Source organism: Protopterus annectens, chromosome 9.part0, assembly GCF_019279795.1.
Source record: "Protopterus annectens isolate FY-2018-M chromosome 9.part0, PAN1.0, whole genome shotgun sequence".
In the NCBI taxonomy this organism is placed as follows: domain Eukaryota; kingdom Metazoa; phylum Chordata; order Ceratodontiformes; family Protopteridae; genus Protopterus; species Protopterus annectens.
Window position 1 is genome coordinate 1137787435 of NC_056743.1, and position 22229 is coordinate 1137809663.

Sequence of the window (22229 nt, forward strand, 5' to 3'; positions counted from 1 at the left end):
GCAATCTTCAAATCCCCATGAAACCCAGTTTGTTCCACTAAATATGTGAAAGCATACACTATTGCACTGTACCAGCATGTAAACAGCTGCATATGCAGCTGTACTCTGTAAGGAACAAGTACAGGGTAAACCCCAGAAACAAACCCGCATGGTGGAACCATACTATTAAGTTTTACAATAAAAGGAAAAGAATTTTGACCAAAAGTAAGAAGAGTAATTACGAGAGTGATTGAGTCCTCCTCATTGAAATAAACCAATCAGGAGCTTAGTGAAAATACAAAAAGGCCCAGTTTGAGGCTGAAATGGCTACTCAAGCTAAAGGCAAGTCCCAAGGTATTTTTCAGCTACATTCATAATTTAGAAGCACAACACAGCAATGTACTGAGCTGATTGTGAATGATGTTATCTACACTGAGGCAGAAAATACAGTGAACCTGCTGGCTGATAAATTCAGCTCTAACCTTACCGCTGTATCCTTCCTCCTGACTCACATGATATACCTGAAACTGGCTCCCCTCTAGATATTCACACAAGGCCAGGTACTAAAAGTGATATCACATGCTACAAATACTGTATTGATGAACCGCACAGTATCCATGGATGAAGCTTAAATAGCATGAAGCAAGATTTAACCATGTCCCTTAACAACATTGTTCAACCTCCGCCTCCATACAGGTTTTGTACCAAGCAAATGGAGAACAATTACAGCCATTCCCCTATATAAGAGAGGACCTTCCACGGAACCACACAATTCTAGACCTATAAATTTGACCAGCCTCATATGCAAGGTCAAAGAAAAACTTGTCATGGAACTAATCAATAAGGATGTAAGGAATCTCCAGACACTGGACCCGTCCTAGTTTGGATTTGTCGAGGGCAGATTATGATTACTGAACCTGGTGGACCTTTTTTTGAAAAGGTCAACAAAGCAATGGATGAAGGTAAAACAGTGCACACTGTTTATTACAACCTGATCAGAGCTTTTGACAATCCCTTACTTGGGCATAGTAGAAAAGCTGAGTAAACTGGGACTAAACTCCTGCGTCTCAGGACACAGGATATCAAATTAGGGGAAGCTACTTCCACAAAGAGACCACCTACCAGTGGAGTCCCCCAGTGTTCAGTGCTGGGACTTCTTCTGTTTGGCATGTACTTCTCTAAAGCAAAAGCCAATACCAAAGGGCTCTTGCATTTACTAAGTTTGCAGAAACTGCATACTAGGGGAGGCCATTGAATCCCCAAATGACTTGGCCATCCTGCAGGAAGGTTTGCCCCAAATAAACAGCTGTTGCCAAAATCATGGACTGAAACTAAATGCCAGAAATGCATTATCCTATCCTTTGGGAAGTCATCTACCCTGGAGAATCTACTACATTGACATTATGGCCCTAAGAGTTGAAATTGTTATTTGGGAACTTGTGTGTACAGTGACCCAACAGGTGACCAGCATGTGCATATTGTTGTAAGGCAGTCCTATATTGAACAGCTTATAAATAAAGGGTGTGTGCCTAGATCTAGGGATATCGTTGTCCCCCTTTGGCCTAATTAGGGCTCACTAATCATCGAATGTAATGCTTCCATGGCATGTATCTGACCAGACACCTGCAACAACTGGAATGCCCACAGAAATACCTTACTAAAAGGATAGAAGGCCTAAACAATGTCCTACATGATCCAACTTGAAGCCCTGTCACTATACTGTGTATCCTTTAAACCTCTAAGAGGTGACCTGTGTCTGGCATACAAGGTATCCTTTAATCCAATACTGATGGACCTACTACACATCATCAAGTCAAATGGCATCAGAAGTAATGTGTCTAGGGATCTAAATAAATGTTTTGGAAGGATTTGTGTATCTCGCAGAGGATACTGCTTCTGTGGAACAGACTCCCCATTCTAAAACAAAGCTCATCCTTGTCCTTACGCAAGCACAACTTGGCTCTATGGATGGGTAATGGGAAATATACCCGTAGACTGCCCTTTGTACTACTAATTGACAGAAATGGCTCCTAAATGCTTTATCACATGCATGGGTCTCCTCAAGTTATCCATAGTATGATCCCAGTTGTTCCCTCTTAGGGTAGTATACAATTATCAGGATCCTTATCAGTTGATAGTTTTCATAAACTTGAAATTCATATAGTCGAGACCATATGATGACATTTTTGAAAACTGAAAGCTTTTGAATGGAGAGGAAAATTGTCTAGGGTTAGGCTAGCTGCCATTGCAGGCCATTTTAAGTACTTGCCTATAAGTTTTTAATAAAGTTGAGTTTTCTAGTTGAACATTTTTTTTTGTTTGAAGATCACCCTTTTCTCATTTTATGTGGAGTTGAGGTGTTTAGTCAGCTGTTGTCACTGCTCTTGATTCAGAGGCATACTACTACCTTCTTCGACAGCCATATCTCCTGTCATAGGTTTTCTCTCTTGCAGTTCATCCTTCTAATTAATCTTCATGAACAGTTAAAAATTCCCTAGAACTGAGATTTATTCCTTTCAGTAAAGTGCACATGTGTGTGTTGTGCATGAGAAGTATAGGTAATGTCCAGCGTATAGTAGATCACTTTAAGAATTTCACTTTGAAACTGAAGCTGATTTTGTGGCTGTCATAAATTATTTCTCTCTCTCTTTTTTTTGTAGAGATCAGCTTTAGAAGACATTTACCATTTATTTCTTCTGTAAATACAGTTCTGCTTGCCAGCTAATTTGATTACCGTCTCATTATTTCTGTTTCATGCTCTTTTGCAGTTGCTCATCCTATCCGACCAAAGCCTCCTTCGGCAACTAGCATCCCAGCTATTTTGAAAGCTCTGCAGGATGAGTGGGTAAGTGAATGAATGTTCACAGATAAGTACAAGACTAGCTGCTCTTGCAGCACATTTTAAGCTAACTAATTTCCCTTCAGATTTGGGAATCAGACCTAGTACCTTATGTCTGTGAGGTAAACATCTTAACCATTATATTATCCCAGATGGAACTTGAACCCACAATGCCTGGTTTAGGAGACCAGTGCCTTATTCTTTAGGCCATTGGAGCCTGACTCTTCCTTTTGGATTGTTTTTGTCCTCTGGAAAAGTATACAAGCAATGCTTTTGCTTGCTTGTGTTACAGCAGGAACATGTGGTAGTTTGGGGTTCCAGAAGGCACATTGATGGCTGTGATGACTGTTGAATGTTGATTTCACTTGGCTTTGTTGTTGGTAGGTTATACATTTTTCCCTCATTTCTTATAAGGAGACACTTGTGTTATTAAGGGGCTGGGAGCTTGAGAATGACATATTGCAGTGGAGTAGTTTTCATTAGGTAGGAGTGAATGGATATATTTGAAAAGAGATGGAAGAGTGGCAGAAATTTTGTTTTGTGCAGTCAGGTGTAGTAAATTTCTGATCAGCTTGTGGATGGATAAAGTTACTGTGTTTGTAAAACTGAAGAGTGATTCACTTTTTGGTTAGGAAGCTGCTTTAGTGGTGTGACTCAAGGGGTATAGGCAGATGCATGATATCTTGAATTAAATTGTTTGTCTCCATGATGAACTGGTTGATGATGCTTCCTGTCTGCCTTAAAGCTGCAAGTTCAGTCCTGTTCTCTAAATAATGTCTTAGCGGAGTTTTACAGTGTGTAAGTTCATTTTGGTTTCCTTCCCTATCCACTATGGCATAGATTAATTGACTGATGTAACTGAGTGTCCATGGGTTGTTGGGATGACTTCATTTCTAAAATATCACTCGAGGGTGATGATTGGTTAATGGCCTGTTTGGGTCATGGAGTAAGTCATGTAGATGGGCTGCCATTGTATTTGAGACAGTGAAGTTGAGGTAGGTTACTCTGTACCTCAGTATGTATCTGTGGATGTAGGTTCATAGGTGTATACTAGATTAATGACAAATGAGGCCCTTATAAGCCGAGCTGTGGAATCCAAATTTGACCCACAAATTTAATTTGTATATGGGTGATTTACTGAATGCCTCTCTCCATCACAGACAAAGGATTTCAGATTACCCATCCATTGGTCCAAGTTGCATTTAAATAGGGATAGAGAGGAACCCTGCTTCACATGGATGGGGAACCTGTTCCAGAGTGTGGGAATTTTCTGAGAAACAGAGTCAGTGTATTCATTGGTTGGAGATTTACTTAGTTTACTGGTATAGCAAGTGTAAGAAATATGTGTCCACTTCTAAAGCCCAACTCCCAGATGATCGACTTTCAAAATCCCGAGGTGAATATCACGAAAGTTCAGAAACCTGAACGTCGACATTTTACTAGGGTAAGTAAACACTTCCTACGATCACAGAGTTGGTATATTTAGTTGCGGGGGTGTGGGTTTTACTTGCTTCTGCATGAGTTTTGCTTACAGTTGGTCACGTATTTACTTACCCTAGTAAAAATTGACGTTTGGGTTTCTGAACTTTCGTGATTTTCATCTTTGGGTTTTGAAAGTTGGTCATCTGGGAGTCGGGCTTTAGAAGTAGGTAGAAAAAATACATATCTGTTCATCTGTATACTGCATTGCTTCCTTCAGAGTTTTAATAAACTTTTTTGTTGCAGGATGCTGTGATGCTTCACAGTTTTACACTACGTCAGCAGCTTCAGACAACCCGCCAGGAGTTGTCTCATGCTCTGTATCAGCATGATGCTGCTTGCCGTGTAATTGCACGTCTGACAAAAGAAGTTACAGCTGCTCGAGAAGGTAAGAGTTCATGAAGCAAGATCATTTTTGGTAACTCATTGAATCCATTTGCTGAAGCCTTACATTTCTGTGTGTATATTCTTTCACTTGCTAACAAATGTATAAGAATACAACCATAAAGTGACATCTGTTCTCTGACATCTGTCATCATTCTTGCTTTTAGCAGCTGATGCAGCCTTTTTACACTACTTTACTGTCCTGTGGATGTACGATATAGTCCTCTTCTGTCGTTTATTAGCTGGGTCCATCTCTTTGCAGTGGCACCCCAGGAGAGAAAAGCTCCGAGAGGGCATTAAGAGAACATCCAACAACAACTTAAATAATTTATATGTATAAAAAATGCACATAAACATGACATGAAAAAGCGTAAGAAAAATATTGTTGATGCTAGAGAATGCTTATGGTACCAGATATGGAGAGAATAATGCTGGCGATCAAAGCAGAAGTACAGTTGATAGACAGAAGAGCAATCGTGTTTACAGAGCAGAGAATAGAAAATTGCTAGAGTAATCACAGTAGAAGCAATTGTAATCATCTGTGATAGACTCAGATATCTCACACCTTTTATAGAACAGTGCGATGAGTATACTGAATGCAGGTGATTCTTAGGCATCTTTTGTACATTATTTTTTCCTGAATTTTGTGTTAAACTGCGGAATAGATTATCTGTTCAGTGGATAAGTTGCTTCAAGTGTATTTCTTGTACTTGGAGTGGATACTGTGTGGATGTAATAACTCTAAGATTGCAGCATGACTTGCAACAGATTAGTGCAGTGGTGAGAGAGGAACATTTTTAGAAGTATATTAATTTATGTGCAAATTTTAACCGACGAAAAAAATTCTGGCTGAATTTTAACCATTTTTAGCTCCGAGAGTGATGATCCAGTGGTGTGTTTGAGTGATGTCTGTCTGCAAATGCGGCAACTCTTTTGCATGCTTTTGGAAACTTATGGTGAGTAAAAGTTCAGAGTAGTGAAAACATGCAGAAATCAGAAGTGGAGGAATAAAATGTATGGTAGCACTGGTCAATCTAACACTAGTTGCTAGAAAGATTCCTTAGATTTTCGTGTTCGAATTTCAGATCCGAAGTCTTCTCTAAAAAGATAAGTACCCCGTTGGGGAACATTTTTCTTGCTCCAGACCGATGTCAGAAAAAGTTAATAATTGTATTTCTTGTGGGAAGCAAATACCTCATAAGGACTTTCATTCTTACTGTATTCCTTGCTTAGGCTCTGACCACGACGTTCCTAGTTGTCGGTTTTGTGCTAGATTTAACCAATGCACTATTAAGCATCGGTACGATTTTGCTTTTCACTATTTTGGCAGAAGATTTAACTATACAATGTCGTTGGATAGCCATCAGACTACCGGAATTCACAAGAAACGCAAAGAAAAGGACAGGCATCAGAGGTCCAAAACCAACGATGAGGCTTCTAAGCCAGTCGCTGGTTCTCAGTGAGGCGCTTTTGCAGCCCCTGACGACCGCTACTTTAGACTCGCAGGCTGCTACCGATACCCACGTGGAGTCGACCAGGCCGCTGGAAGCTCAAGGTATTGGACCTTCAGAAACTATTCCCTCAGATGGGTCTGGAGCCGCTGAGCAGGCATCGGCTTCTGAGGGTGTTTTCAGACCTACTCAATTATATGTTAAAATTATTTCAGCTTCAAAGGCAAAGACTAAAGCACCTTTAAAGACAAAGAACAACAGCCTCATGGGCAGGCCTCCATTCCTAAAAAACAGATGCTCGAAATGGCCGAAGACCTAATTACTTTGATCAGGGGTTCCCATCCCCCCTCCTGATAAGAGGCCTAGGCAAGAGACAGAATATGAATCTTCAGATCAGGTTTCCATTTCATCTGATTCCTCTTCTGATCAGGAATACTCTCTTCCTCCCTATGAGGATTCTGATGCTGAAGAAGCCTCTCCTCCTGAGGATTATTCTTTTGGGGAAACTTTGCATACCATGAGGGAGCATTTCCACTGGGAGAGGCAAGATTATTCTGAATCTAAGAAAAGGCTCAGAGACTTACTTTTACTACCACAACGCAGGCCCCTAGCTATTCCACCTGTGTTAGACATTGTAGATTATGTATTTTCAGAGTCCAGTCTGACCCCTGACTCCTTACCTCCAGCTTCTGTTAAGCCAGTCAGGTACTACATTGTTCCTGACTCTCATAAATTCCTTTTCAAAAACCCTTCCGCTGACCCAGAAACTGTCTCTCAGGGTCCCAAAGGGGTCAAGGCTTCCACTGCAAAAAACCCTACTCCTTCTGACAGGGATTCTAGGGCATTGGACAGATGGGGAAAAAGATTTACACTTCTGCTACCTTGGCTATAAGGGCTTTAAATTGTCATTTTCATATGCTCAAATATCAGCAATATATTATGTCACTGCTTAAACAGAAAATGTTGACAAATTCTGAATGTGCAGAAAACAAAGAAATGCAGGATTTATTGCATGCAGCTGAACAAGTTGGAAAGCATACTTTGCAATGTGGTTTTGATTCTCTGGAGGCCTCCTGCAGGACCGCAGTTACAGGTTCTGTCATTAGAAAGCATGCTTGGTTAAAGGAACAAAATCTACCTGATCATGTTAAGGCAAAATTATTAGATGCTCCATTACAGCATGATGCTTTGTTTGGTGTTAAAGCAGAAGAGGTCTTAAAGAAAATGGAGGACAAAGCTAAATCTATGCAGACAGTCAAGGATTTCTTACAGGTACAGCCACGAAGATTTAGCAGACACTGGCCTACAAAGAATTGGTCCTTTCCAGTGTCAGACAGGCCACAAAGGGGCAGATACAGATGCCCTAGAGGCAGATCCCAGCCCCAAGATTCGTACAGGCCTAAACAATGGGGTGCTTTTACCTCCAAAACTGGAGAAGACAAATCACAGCCATACAGGAAACAGTCCCAGTAACTAACCACTGCCTGCACCAAGCACTTATCTTCTGGCAGCACCTTTAGGGGGAAAACTAGCACTTTTTTCTCAAAATTGGCACGTAGGCGGTATGCGACAGAGTAAAGCTGGAGTTTTTTGAGACGGTCTGTGTAGGGCATCTGTTTGAGGCCGGTAATCCTCTTTGTGAGGTATTTGTGGCCATTCCAGTTGTTGAGGTCTTGTGAGGTACATACCAAAAGGTGCGTTGTACTCTATAATGGGTCTAATGAGTGATGAGTAGAGGGGAACAATGACCTCTTTTTTTCCTGGATGAGAAACCTTTTGTGATGAGGTGTGCCACATAGAAGGATTTCCTGACTACTGTGGCAATGTGATTATCAAAGGAGAGATTACTGTCCACCTGTTTCCCAAGGTCTCTTATCACACTTTTGGTGTTAAGTAGACTACCGCCTATGTCAGGCTTGGGCAAACTACGGCCCCGGGGGCCACATGCGGCCCGTTAAACGTTTTGATTCGGCCCGCCAAACTTGAAAAAATGTAATAAATTAACCTTGTTAATGTTTTATTTCCCCTGCAATTCTGATGTTTCCTCACTAGATGGCGCACTCTAGATATATTGGCTTTGTTGAGGTGAAGCGTAGGCCTATTACTCCACGTTTGCACTTTACCCTTTGACCCACCGCCCCTTCTATGAAGATGAGCGGACCCAAGAAAAGGAAAGTGGACAGAGAATGTCGAGTGTTCAATAAGGAGTGGACAACTAAATATTTTTTCACTGAACACCAATCATCTGCTCTTTGCCTGATATGCCAAGAAACTGTGGCGGTTTTTAAAGAGTATAATATTAGCCGTCACTTTGCCACAAAGCACGCTAATTATGCTAGCAAGCTCTCAACAAAAGAACGGGAAGCTGCTGCTGAGAAGGTGGCAGCTAATTTGAAGGCTCAGCAAAGTTTTTTTCACTGTCAAACTGCCCTTCAAGAGTCAAGTACCAAGGCCAGTTTTATGCTTTCATTCAAAATAGCAAAGGCCAGCAAACCACTGTCTGAGGGCGAGTTTTTAAAAGAATGTATGGTAGAGACAGCAGGTATTTTGTGCCCGGAGACCAAAGACAAATTTGAGAAAATCAGTTTATCACAGCGGACAGTGACTCGCCATGTGGAACTAATAGATGAAGATATCACCAGCAGATTAAACAAAAAGGCGAAGTCATTCACTTTTTATTCTTTAGCACTGGATGAAAGCAACAATGTCAAAGACACTGCTCAGCTCCTCATTTTTATCCGAGGAATCAACGAAACTTTTGACATAACGGAGGAGTTTTTGACAATGGAGTCTCTGAAAGGACAAACACGGGGAGAGGACTTGTTTGAACGGGTGTCTGCTGCCATCGAAAACATGAAGCTTCCCTGGTGTAAGCTTGTTAACGTCACCACAGATGGATCTCCGAATTTAACGGGAAAAAACGTTGGCCTGCTGAGGAGAATCCAGAATAAAGTGAAAGATGAAAACCCTGACCAGGATGTCATTTTCCTCCACTGCATCATCCACCAGGAATCTCTATGTAAATCGGTGTTACAGCTGAATCATGTTGTGAATCCTGTGGTGAAACTCGTCAACTTCATACGCGCACGGGGACATCAGCACCGTCAGTTCATTGCGTTCCTGGAGGAAACTGATGCGGATCACCAGGACCTGCTTTATCACTCCCATGTCCGCTGGTTGAGTTTGGGCAAAGTGTTTCAACGAGTGTGGGAGCTCAAAGAGGAGATTGGCGTGTTTTTGGAGCGGCAGGGGAAGACTGATGAGTTTCCTGAGCTGAGCAACAAGAGCTGGATGTGTGACTTTGCGTTTGCTACGGACGTATTTTCACACTTGAATGAGCTCAACGTGAAACTGCAGGGGAAGGAGCAGTTTGTGCATGACATGTACACAAACGTGAAAGCCTTCAAATCCAAGCTGGCTTTATTCTCCAGGCAGATTTTGAACAAGTCATTCACTCATTTTCCTAGACTAGCCACACTGAAAGAGGCCGGAGCAAAAGTAAAGAAATACAGTGAGTCACTGGATGCACTGCACAGAGAATTCTGCCATCGGTTTTTGGATTTCGACAAAATTGACAAGTCACTTCAATTGGTGGCCTTTCCTCTGTCACAAGACCCCGAAACAGCTTCAGAGGAGCTTCAGCTCGAACTGATCGACCTTCAGTCCGACCCTGCCTTAAAAGAGAAGTTCAGCTCTCTGAAACTAAATGACTTCTATGCTTCACTCAATGATGCCGCGTTTCCAAATCTAAGGCGAAAAGCGCAGATGATGTTGGCTTTGTTCGGCTCTACCTTCGTGTGTGAACAGACCTTCAGCGTCATGAACATCAACAAAGCCAGCCGCAGATCCAAGTTAACAGACCTACACCTCAGATCCATCCTGAGAATCGCCACAACAAAACTAACTCCAGACTTTGATGCGCTGGCTTAAAAAGGAGACCAACAACACTGCTCCCATTAAAATGTGTGTGTCTCCGTGATACGCACGTTGTTAAAATAAACAGTGCGCGCAGATCAAATATAACGCTTCACAGACTGACTTGCTGCAACTGTTTCGTCCTTGCACTGGTCGTTGTTGACTTTTGGCACCTGTCAAACAAATTGAATAAAAGGAACAGGACAAGTACATCTGCATCTCCTACCGTTTTTGAAAAAAAAAGACAGTCAGGAGGAGAGTGATGGTGATATCCTGAAGGATAACAGAACTTTCAGTGCTTTAAAATAAAATGGTCATTTATTTGATTTTCAGTGTTTAAAGACTCATTTCGAAGTCAGAGATTTTATTGTAATGCTTTTCTTCATTTTCATTGGAAATTAAAGCACATGTTTTCTCCATATCCCAAGATGTGTATTTTTCCCCCAATGAGGTGATGTTTTCAAAGCATGCCATCTATCTGCTCCTGTTCCGGCCCCTTTGTCAAATGTTAGAACTCAATGTGGCCCACGAATCAAAAAGTTTGCCCACCCCTGGCCTATGTGGTAGTTCATGGTTACAGAGTTTTTACCAAAAGGGGTGACAGTGCACTTTTTGGCATTGAGCTTGAGGCTATGGCTTTGACACTAGGCATCTGTCTCAGTGAGGCCCTTTTGTAGGATGTCCACATCGTTAGGAGATTTGATTATGGCTCCTAGTTTACAGTGATCTATGAACTTTGTTAGCCAAAGACCTTCTGTGTTAGCCTGTACTTCAGAGAAGTAGATATCAAACAGGAGAGGACCTAGGACTGAACCCTGTGGTACTCCACTTGTCACTGGTCTGAAGTTGGATTTAGTCTGCTACTTTCACAGTGTGTTCGGTCAGTGAGCCAGTTGGCAACCCATCTTGTGACATAGGGATTTATACCTAGTTTAGTAAGTTTGTCTATAATTCGAGTGGGGGATGGTGTTGAAAGCCTTGGCGAGATCTAGATAGGCTGTGTGTACCACCTTACCCTCATCTACAGCTTTGGTGACCGCTTAAAAGAAGTCTATCAGGTTTAGGAGACTTGACCTGCCTTTTGCAAACCTGAACTGGGTAGGGTCCAGAGTTTGGAGATTACCAATGTCATTGTTTATAAGTTCCATGATGATATGCTCCATAGCCTTGCAGACCAGGCTCGTCAGGCTAATGGGGTGGTAGTTCCCGGGGTCCGTGGTGGCTCCCCCTTTGTGGAGTGGGATAACTGTTGCTGTGTGCCATTCAGTGGGCACAAAGCCTGAGGTGAGGCTATGATTGAACATGGTACTTAGGTGGGGTGCCAGTTCGTTCTGTAGTTCATTTAGAATGCAGCCTGGGATATTGTCAGGTCCCATGGATGCTGTGTTCTTGGCTTTGGAGAGTGTGTTTTTTTACCTCTGCAGCCGTGATTACAGGTACTTTACATTCTTCTGTTATAGAGATGGACCCTTTAGGGGATGTGCTGTAACTCAGAGCAGATCTGAGTGTTGCCATTGAGATTCTTGACATAGCTATAGAATGCTTTATGGTTGTCTTTAGAATCAGTGGCGATTTTGTTTTCGCAACTAGCTTTGGAGGATTTTATGAGGGATCTCTGCTTCTTATTGAGGCTGACCACGGAGTTCCTCCAATCATGGGATTTTACTCTTTTTTTTTTTTTTTTTTTTTTTTTTGCAAAAGTTTCTTTCTTCTGTTGTAGAGTTTGTTTATAGCAGGGAGCCACCAGATCGGCTTCCTTTTTTTGGAGGATAGCATCTTGGTTCTGTTAGGGATTGCACGATCCATGCACTCATGTAAGTGCTTATAAAGTGCAATTGTATAGGATTCAGCAGTCGTATCTCTATTGTCCGTCAGCATGGGTGTCTTGAAGTTTGCCACTTCTGTCTTGAGAAGCGTGAAATTGGCTTTGGAGAAATTTTTTACAGTGGTTTCCCTAATAGGGGGTGTGGCTGGGATGTGGATGTCTAAGGTGATTTGCTAGTGATCGGAATTGACCAACGAGGAATTGACCTCTGGTGTGGAACACCGGTTGCCCATGTTGGTAATGACCAGGTCTAGGATATTGCTGCCCCTGGTGGGGGTGTGGATAAGTTGATCCAAGGCATTGGAATTTATGAATTCCAGAAAACGTTGAGCACAAGAGTTGGTACATGAGTAGTTTTCCCAGTTAATGGTGGGGTAGTTGAAATCACCCATTATTAGGGTGTTAGGTTGTACCCTAATATTTTCCAGTGTATCAAGAAATGAGGAGTGGGAATCCTGGGGCATGGTGGGGGATCTGTAGCAAGCTACAATTTGCATTGTGGTCTTGCCCAGAGTTAGTTGCACTTGGATAATCTCAGATGCATTATGCTAAGCAACTAGTCTGGAGGTGTGGGCATCCTTAATGAATATGGACACGCCTCTGCCTTTAGTGCTTCGGTCCAAGTTAGGTGGCCGAAAGGTGTGGTATGAATTATAGCCTGGTAATGCAGGGATGCTTTCTGGAGCCTTGAACCAGGTCTCTGTCACTGCAAAGATGTCGATGTTCTCCATTTTAAGGAGTGCCTCGAGTGTGTGCATTTTGAGGTTTAGACTGAAGTGTTTCTGAAGTGTTCATGTGCTGCCATTTTCACTTTGGGAGGTCATAAAGGAGGGGAGGGAGAGCAGTTAATTTTGTAGAGATGAGCATTATTCACTGTAAAGTAATTTAAATGTGAGGGAAGAGAGAAGTGTCACAGGAAGCAAGTCTGTCTTATTGAGTGTGAGGCAGTGGTGCTCATTCCTGTGAGTCATATGAATGAATCTGCAGGTCACATGTCCAGTTACTCATGTCGTATGTGCTTTGATAGGAGTTTAGAATAGAAAGAGGAAGGACATCTTCAAGTTTGGTAATTTAGATTTTTTTGGCAATTACTATTGTAGCTGTTTTTAAATTTTTGGATCTTAAGTAGCAAGACTTCAGTTGCTTTAGAGCTAATATTTTCAGTATGCAGTTTGAAGGAGAGAGCTGGATCGGGAGCAGTCCAGGATATCTATTTATATTGATTAACGTGCAACTTAAATTTGCTAACGAGTATGTATGGTGAATTGGTTGTGGGCTGTTTGAATTGCATCGTAGCACTTTTGTCGCATTAAGATGATTGTGGAGAGTCAGTTAAGAAATAAGTTTAAAGCTGGATTAAAAAGACTCCAAAAGTAAATTTAAGCTAAGGGTTGAGTCGCAGATGACTGGCCTCAACACATGGGGTTATTTTAGTGGTGTGAGTAGTAAATATAAAGCCGTTAATAAATACAAAAGCAGAGGCCAAGGACAAGCCTTGTGTAACACCAGAAACAAAAGTTTCAATAGACGATTGATTTAGCTAAGGAGAATGTTATTTGAAAAATATATTGCGGAAGCTGTTGTAGAGTAGGAGAACCAAATGGAGTATCTTTTAAGTTTTTGAATTAGGAAGGAATGATGTATGCTTTCAGGGTCTCTCAAGTCAATGAAAATAGCTGCAGCTTTCTTTTTGTTTTTAGTTGCAGAATAAATTCTGTGAATGCTTAAATGGTTATAAGTGTGTTATAGCCTCGTCTAAATCTATGTGGTCTGCTGATGTTCCTTATTTTTGTCAATGGTTAATTATTTGGTCATATAGTTTTTTTCTCTCAAATATTTACTTAATGGAATAGAGGCTAGAGATCTGCCTGCATTCTTTAGTATACTTTGGTATATTAGATGTTTAGGCTTTGGGACAACAGGCATGCTTTAACTACAGAGGGAGTAGGCTGATGAAATGGGACTCGCTAAAAACATAGTGTGGAGCTTGGCATTGGGAGAGGTAGGCATTCTGAAAAAAAGAGGCATCAAAGGCATTAGGGTTAAGCTTTATCTGGCAGAAACTGCTCAAATTTAGGTTGGAGGGTTTAGTTGGCATTGATTGTAGTTATGCTCTGGAGATGAGGAAATAGTAACGGGGAGTCTGACACTTGTGGAGATGGTGAGGTGGGCAAAATGGGTGGGTGGAGCAGAATGGCTTTTGGGGGGAGTGTGAGAAGTCTTTGTATGGGGAGTTGGGATTATGTGTGCTGGTAGCCAGGGGATGGAGCGAGCTGGTTTAATGTTGTGTTAAGTGTTAACAAATTCATGTGAGCAGGCTGTTATGTGCTGTGCTCTGAAAATATGGGTTTTGTCAAGGTTGCATCTCCTATTTAAAGGTATTAATCTCATAGATTGTCATTCAGGTTTGTGAGTTTCCATTTCTGCCAGACTTTAATTTTTAAGACCTTTTTAATTTCCTTATTATTTTAAAAGTAGAATTTACCTTAGACTGTGAGTGTAGTGGTGTGGAATCTCTCTTAATTGGAGATGGGATTGAATGTGCAAAGAGTGTTAATAGGGTGAAGCATTTCATAAAAATCATGCCAGTTCATGTGTAAATTGATTGTTTTGTGAAATGGCCTGTGGATGACTAATGTGAGTGGGGTGTTTGTAAGAGATTGCACATATGGGGAGGTGCTCATTGGGGTAACTGAGAAGGGAAGAGGTTGCCTTTAACCTACGGGGATGTTGATTTTGATTTGTGTCTAGAAGGGAACTCTGCTGGGATTTTGTTTTGTATTGAGGAAGGGTGGGGTGACTGAGATTATGTAGAGAAGTATTTTTGACAACTAGTTTTATATGGACCTTGGAAGTCTTAAGTTAATGTTTTATGGGATCATAATGTTGTGTATTGTAACAGCTATGAGTAGGAGTCTAATGTTGTTTTACCAGACTGGGGAAGGAAATAGAATACACGCAACCGCAGTGAAAAATTTCTGAAGTTTTTTTTTTTCTTTCCACCACTTACTTTCACTGTCAAAAGCAGCCAGTTTGGGGGGGGGGGTTTCACTCCTTTTGGTTATTTTTTTGCCACAGCAGTTTTTTTACTAGCAGTATGGTGCCTGTATATATATATATATATATATATATATATATATATATATATATATATATATATATATATATATATATATATATATATATATTTTTTTTTTTTTTTTTTTTTGTGGGGTCTTTTGCCTTAGAAGATGTACTTATCTGCTGGGAATGCTAAGGGATAGCCTGTTGATTTTAACTAACATTTTGCAACTCCAGCAGTATCAGGATTATGTTGAAAGACCCCTGCTTCACACCTATCCCACTTATTGTTTGAGCTGTATTGATTGAAATGTGTTAATTTGAGTTGGTGGTAGCTGACTGGGCCATGTATAAGGGACTGGAGGTGAGCGGATTAGGGTGGTAATGTAAAAGAAGGTAAGTAAAGGATTAACAAAAGTTGTTAAGTTTTAACTGGGCCTGTGTTGGGATTGAGATCTTCAGTTGAAAGTAATATTGGTCCATAAATTAAGTTGTGGTTTGTCTGTTATTAAATTTTGCAGGAAACTTTTTTACATGAAACCTACTTAAGGATAGATGATGGATTGAGGAATGTGGAACATAGTTTTATATGACTGGCCAGAGTCTGCAATTTTAATTATGATGGGAGGTGAGGTGATTAGTACTATATACAGCATATGGAAGGAGCATGAGAGGGAGGAGGAGGTGACCAGGTTAGTGCTGAGGCGTATCTGTTGTTAAGAAGGTAAACTGGTTGTCTCTTAAGAAGTGGGATTAACTACTGTAGCTTGCTGCCAGGCAGGAGCAGAGGTAGAGGAATTTGTGGAGTAGAGCTGAAGTATGGTCAGGAGGAATAGAGCAGTGTTAGAAATACAGTTGAATATTGTTATACGTATGTGGCTGTAGTGTAATGTTTTAATACACTTGTATTGCAAGTTATAATGCAGCATATAGAAATGTAGTGGGTGGAAGAGGGAGGAGACTGCCACCTTAAAAGAACAGAGAAGATATTATTAGTATGGAAGAGGAGGGGGAGTCTCCTTATCTGCCACCCAAGGAAGTTAATGAGGTATTGGAGGGAATTTAGAAGGGAGGGTAATGGATAAGGGTGTGGTATTCCTTTTTACATGCCACCTAAGGAGATTCCCACATGGAATTGTGAACAGTAGAGATAATTGGTGCTAGTTTGAGAGAACATTGTTAATCCTGCTGTCTTGGGGGGGGGGGGGGCTTTCAGTTGAAGGGAGGTATTAGCAGAAGTGAAAAGCAAGGGTTATATAGGTGCAAGGTAGGTGGAGTTAAAATGATTATGAAGTTAAACTGTGGTAGTGGAGTATTGGAGGTAAAGTTTTGATTTTTATATAGCAGTTGGTGGAGAGGTACATGTAAAGAAACAGTTACAAAATGGTGGAGTGGTGAATTGGGCAATCTGTAGTGTTGAGAAGGAGGTTCATACAAGCAGTCTGAAGTGTTGGTTTTACTTTGTCAATTTTCAAGTGTAGGAGTATGGAGATGAACTGAATTATAGTGCGGGAAATAATGTTTTAGAGGAGGGGAGAAACTTGGTAATGCATAAATCTAGTAGCTATGGGGGTTGTGGGTGTGAGTGGGGGGTGAAGAACAGCGTGACGTATGTCATAATGAGGCAGAGGAGGATTCCATGATGTAGAAAACTCCACCAGAAATGGTACATGTGGTTAGAGCATAGTAGGCAAACTCAACCCTGCATTCACGGAACCATGAAGTACCTTGGCTGGAAATGCTGAGGTTCTTTGTTGGGTTATAAAAGGAAAATGTGTCAAGAACCAGCAGATGAAGTACAGGGTTAGAGAGGGTAAGGGGAGGCGCAAGTCACCAAGATATTGAGAGTGTAGCAGTGAGGAATGAAATATTTGGAAGTAGAGAATTATTTAGAGGGAGAGCAGTTACCAGCAGGTTCATCTGCCCTCAAGAATCCTACCTCCCATTCATATTCTAGTCTTTTACATGTAATGCAGTACAGAGACTTTTTACAAAACTAAAACTTAGGCTAGCTGCATATTTCAGCCTCACAAAACGCACATTCTCTTCACTAGTCTTGTCCTGTTGAATCAACAAATGCTGTTGTTCCTCTTTCCAAAATACTAACTCAGATTAAAATGATTACTGTATGCTTTTTTAAGTTATATCACTCAGCCAGGACCTTTTTAAAAACTCTGCAGGCAGTAGCAGTTCATCACCAAAACAACATGAATTTTTGTACTGGCTTTAATACCTGTACTGTGTTTTTCTTGCTTCTTCTTATTTCGGCTTTTTCCCAGTTAGGGGTCGCCACAGCGGATCATCTGTCTGCTCATGATTGACAGTGGAGTTTTACAGTGTTGAGTTGCCAGCCTGGCACCCAACCTTCCACAGAAGGCACACACACACTCACACCTAGGGCCAATTTGAAGTGTCCAATCCACCTACTGCATGTCTTTGGGATGTGGGAGGAAACCGGAGCACCCGGAGGAAACCCACGCGACCACAGGGAGGACATGCAGACTCTGCACAGAAGGCACCCCAGCCGAGAATCGAACCGGAGAACCTCTTGCTGTGAGGCGCAACTCTAACCGCTGCACCGCCGTGGCTGCCCTTCTGTGTTTTTCTTACTACAGACATATTTTATACTACGTAGACAATGGTCTTCAGATGGGAGGTGTCTTCACTGAGATTAAAAAAAAAAAAAAAAAAAACTTTTAGATTGAATTGATGATTTACTTAGCCACCTTAGCAGACTTGATCTTTCCTAAGACACACTTACATGCTTTTCCAGCTACCTTAGTACAGTATAACTTTCTAACTTTTGATGCACCTTTTTGTCCCCAGCTTGTCGTATGTAAAACTAAAAGTCCAATCACCATTGATCCACAACCCTTAGACCTTGATCTCTCTCAGGAACATTCTTAATACCTGGGTGTAGAGCTAGACCTTTCTTTCACTTTCCACCTTTATATAGACATTATTACATCCGGTCAGACAGTTGTGGTATCTCTGGTCTTTTGTCCTCCGAGATTAAGTTCTGTGTAGCCAAAAATTTACTACCATCTTTTCCTCTAATTTTCCTGGGCAACTCATCAGACAAACACCAAGAAGTAGCAAAAGACCTTAAACAAAGTATATTGCTGCATGAACTTTGTCTTGTACCATAACAAATTGCTTTGATCTGTTAAACACCACAGATGCCTTTTTCAGTTTAAGCGCAACATTCCTCTCTTCTGTCTCTGTGTACAGATTATTTTTCAAATTTGTCCACCCCTCTGATTTTTCTTAAATTCTTCTCAGTCATCTTATTCATTCTAAAATAATAACTCCTCTTCCAACAGTCTGCAGTCCATCTCTGAACCACAGAGGGAATTTTTCATAGTCGAGACTGCAGTTTGGAATAGCCTTCCTGCAGAAATCCATAACAGCCTGCACTTGACTAAACACTCACTAAAAATCTCACCTGTTTAACTTCATCCAGAACAAATGTTTTAATCCCCTTCAACATTCTGGTAGTGTTTGACACGCACGCAATCATTAATTTACAAAAATTCAGTAATTTTCTTGTACTACCACGGTATTTGTACATTTTGTAAATTTATTCAATGTTTGTAACGATATGGTGCATTAGTCTGCTGTACCATAGTGCATACTGCTGTTCTTTATAGTGAAATATTGCAGTAAGATAGTGCAGTGGGCCAGGGTGATAGCTGAAAATGGTCAGCAGAACAGTCAACCCTTCCATTTAACAAATGGAAGTAAAGAAAAAAACCAAGGAAGCAAGCTAGTTGCTGAAGTTGCTGCTGCTACTGTAGTGAAATGTGCTGCAGAGACTCATGTGCGCACCGTCCAGCTGATGGAAAGCAGTGGGTGGGATGTGTACATTAGAGGCAGATTCCCCATGAACTAACATTAATTCTTAGCCCTTTTATATATTTTTTATGTTTGAGTTAACCCCACAGGTTGGGGTTGCTAGCTTTCGCCTTTTTTGTCGATGGAAGTGCTGTGGGAAGTTCAGGGAGCTGCCGTACTTGATTGCAGAAGGACCTGTACATAATTACAGAAGGTCCTACTACTTCACTTGCTAGTTTTCCAATTTATAGACCACTTTGTGCATGCAGAGCCTTGTTGATGTTCATTGTGTTACACTGCTGCAGTCATCGCACTTGGGTAATCTGCCGTCAGGCGGGTCCCGCAGTCGGCCCGAGTTCCAAAGTCTTGGTCCGGCGTCGGTTGCTGTCACTTCTTCCCTGACGTCAGTGCGACAGGGGTATAAAAGAGGCAGCCAACGCCATTTTCTTCAGTCTTTCTTGCCGCGCGATGCCCGAGACAGAAGCAGTTCGCAAGTGCCGGTCGGCCGACTCCTGAGATTTTCAAATAGAATTTCAGACCAAAGTCTTCAATAAAGCTAAGTACTCCATTGGGGAACCTTTTCTTGCCTCAGTCCGATGTCAGAAAAAGTTAATAATTGCATTTCTTCTGGGAAGCAAATACCTCATAAGGATTTTCATTCTTATTGTATTCCTTGCCTAGGCCCAGACCACGATGTCACAGGTTGTCGGTTTTGTGCTAGGTTTAACAAACGAACTATTAAACGTCTGTTTGATTTCTCCCGACATTATTTTGGTAGAAAATTTAATTATACCATGCCGTCGGAGCAACTGACGACCGGGATGCATAAAAAGTGCAAAGATAAGGACAGGCAGCCGAGACCCAAACCAGACACCGAGGCCTCTGCTAGGCCATTCGCCGGTTCTCCAGTTTTCAGTGAGGCGCCTACACAGCCCCTGACGACCGCTGATTTAGAACCCCAGCCTGCATCCGACTCCCAAGCGGAGATTGCAGGCCTCCAGAGCCTTTATTTTTAGGCCCTTCCGACTCCATGGCTGATGGGGATTCTGGTGCAGTTGAAAGGCTGTCAGTTGCTGAAGGTGTCTACAGACTGACTACACTTACTATTAAATCCTTTGCAAAACTGAAAACTCCATTAAAAGTAAGGAAGCCTGTACAGCAGTCTCCAGTGCAAGGCCCCAAGCCTAAGAAACAGATGCTTAAGATGGCCGAAGACTTAATTACCCTAATCAGGGGTTCCCATCCCCCACCTGACAAAAGGCCTAGACAGGAGGAGGACTACGCTTCCTCTGTCCAGGTTTCCATTACCTCAGATTCTTTAGAGGAACAGGAGTACTCTTTTTTTTTTTTTTTTTTTTTTTTTTCCCCCTTATGGAAGACTCTGATGCTGAAGAGTCTATTCCTTCAGCATCTCCCCCAGAAGAATACTCTTTTGGGGAAACTTTACATACCATGAGGGAACATTTTCCACTGGGAAGGCCAGGATTACTCTGATTCGAAGAAAAGGCTCCGAGAGTTCCTCTTATTACCTCAGCACAGACCCCTTGCTATTCCACCTGTGTTAGACATTGTGGATGATGTTTATTCAGAATCTAGCCTTAACCCAGATTCATTACCTCCTGCACCAGCCAAACCAGACAGATACTACAGAGTCTGTGACTCTCATAAATTCCTATATAAAAGCCCTGCCATTCCCCAGGGTCCCAAAGTGGTTAAGGCCTCTATTGCTAAAAATCCTGTACCATCTGAAAGGGATTCTAGAGCACTAGACAGATGGGGAAAGAAAGTATATACCTCAGCTACTCTAGCTATGAGGGCTTTACATTGCCAGTTTCACATGCTGAAATATCAACAATATTTGATGTCTCAATTAAAACAAAAAATGAGCACACATACAGAGCAGCCTGATTACAAGGAAATGCAAGATTTGTTGCATGCAGCAGCACAAGTGGGAAAACATACTTTGCAATGTGGATTTGATTCATTGGAAGCTTCTTGCAGAGCAGCTGTAACAGGGTCTGTCATTCGTAGGCATGCTTGGTTAAAAGAACAAACTTTATCGGATCATGTTAAAGCAAAGTTATTGGATGCACCCTTACATCAGGATGTTTTATTTGGCGTGAAAGCAGAAGAGGTTTTAAAGAAAATGAAGGATAAGGCAAAATCTATGCAGATGGTGAAGGATTTTTTACAGGTCCAACCCCCTCGTTTCAGCAGAAATTGGCCAACCAAAAACTGGTCCTTTTCAACTTCTGACAGACCTCAGAGGGGCAAATACAGACGCCCAAGGAGCAGAGGTCAGCCACAAGGCTCTTAAAAGCCACGACAATGGGGTGCCACAACCCAGAAAGGAGGAGAAGACAGGTCTCAAACTATCGGAAGGCAATCACAATGACTTACCCCTCAGACTGCCAAGCAAATCACTCTTGGCAGCTCCCTTGGGAGGAAAACTTGCACTTTTTGCAGACAATTAGCACATCATCACAAAAGACAAATGGGTCCTAAATATTGTAACTCAAGGATACAGGTTCCACTTTCATACTTTACCAAGGATAAAAGGAATGCCAAACCTGCCATCAAATCACTGGGCAGAGGCTCAAAGACGAATTACAGCACTCATGGACATGAGAGCCATTCAACAGGTTCCTACACAGGAGCAAGGACAAGGATTTTACTCAAGACTCTTTCAGGTTCCCCGAAAGGACAAAGCCTGGAGACCCATTCTGGACCTTTCAATTCTAAACACATACCTGGAAGTACCCAAATTCAAGATGCTCACACTACAGCAACTTCTTCCCATGTTGGGTAAGAAGGCTTGGCTAGTAACGTTGGACCTCAAGGAGGCATACCTGCATGTCCCTATCAGACAAAATTGCAGAAGATACCTCCGATTTATAGCAGGTACAACTCATTACCAATTCTCTGCACTGCCCTTTGGCTTATCTACTGAGCCCAGGGTCTTCACAAAATGCCTGGCACCAGTAATTGCATACTGCAGACAAAGAGGAATCCAAATATATCCATACCTGGATGACTGCCTTATTCAAGCAGACAAGCAAGGACATTCTTTTAAAACATTTGGCATTTGTAAAAAACCTACTACGTTGCCTAGGGTACACAGTAAACGAAAAGAAGTCAAAACTAGTGCCCTCACAAGACATAATATTCCTGGGTTCCAGCTTAAATACAACGGCCCAGATGGCTTATCTCACGCAAGACGAGCAAGGACAACTGACTCGATACTTCAAAATGATGGCAACAAAGACCCAACTCCCTGCAAGAAAAATTCTGCAGGCTTTGGGATTCATGGCATCTTGCATACTACTGATACCATATGCCAAACTGCATATGAGGAAATTACAATGATACCTGAAAAGCGTATGGACTCAACACAGCCACAATTTGGAAACAATAATACCACTAATTCCCTGCCTTCAACAGGAGTTTCTATGGTGGGCTCAGG

The 22229-nt window shown here is 41.8% G+C and overlaps 1 protein-coding gene across 2 annotated transcripts in view; it reads left to right on the forward strand.

Moving 5' to 3' along the window:
• The window catches only part of PRPF19 (pre-mRNA processing factor 19), a 253313-nt gene that overhangs the window by 54611 nt on the left and 176473 nt on the right, over window positions 1–22229 (forward strand). For both annotated transcript variants that reach the window (XM_044084000.1, XM_044083998.1), the window contains exons 3-4: window positions 2748–2824; window positions 4544–4685. In XM_044084000.1, coding sequence (XP_043939935.1) covers window positions 2748–2824; window positions 4544–4685 — 219 coding nt within the window. The remainder of the gene's footprint in view (window positions 1–2747; window positions 2825–4543; window positions 4686–22229) is intronic.